This window comes from Frankliniella occidentalis, unplaced genomic scaffold (genome assembly GCF_000697945.3).
Source record: "Frankliniella occidentalis isolate FOCC.00 unplaced genomic scaffold, Focc_3.1 Scaffold1113, whole genome shotgun sequence".
Classification (NCBI taxonomy): domain Eukaryota; kingdom Metazoa; phylum Arthropoda; class Insecta; order Thysanoptera; family Thripidae; genus Frankliniella; species Frankliniella occidentalis.
Window position 1 is genome coordinate 6,364 of NW_026268219.1, and position 342 is coordinate 6,705.

Consider the following 342-nt stretch of genomic DNA (forward strand, 5'->3'; position numbering starts at 1 on the left):
CTTGTCAATAGGAATCTACAGTGACACTACCAGACCGAGACGCTCCGCTGCCGTGCTGATTCTCACCTGCCAGAAGGTCCCGGGGGTGGTGAGAATCTTGAAGGCTGCTACGCCGGGGATGCAGGCCACGCTCGAGCCCGCGATGAGCCAGCCCAGGACGTTGGCCCAGCCGGGGTAGATGTAGTTCTCATAGGTGAGGGGCTCGTAGCCCACCAACCCGTACACGATGATAAACTGCGCAAAAGAGGGGGGGATACCCGGATATACCGCATATAATTGCAGTAATTAAAGCAGGCATGACAACAACCATATGTTTCGCGCGTCGCGCGTCAAACTGTCACC

General features: G+C 56.7%; 1 protein-coding gene across 1 annotated transcript in view; it reads right to left on the reverse strand.

The window, feature by feature from the left end:
• Positions 1 to 66: 66 nt before the first annotated feature.
• LOC127751803 (sodium-dependent dopamine transporter-like) overlaps positions 67 to 342 on the reverse strand; it is a gene marked incomplete at both ends in the record, with an annotated part of 6,584 nt that continues 6,308 nt past the window's right edge. Inside the window, one exon of the mRNA XM_052275884.1 lies at positions 67 to 234. Within this exon, the coding sequence (XP_052131844.1) occupies positions 67 to 234 (168 nt within the window). The remainder of the gene's footprint in view (positions 235 to 342) is intronic.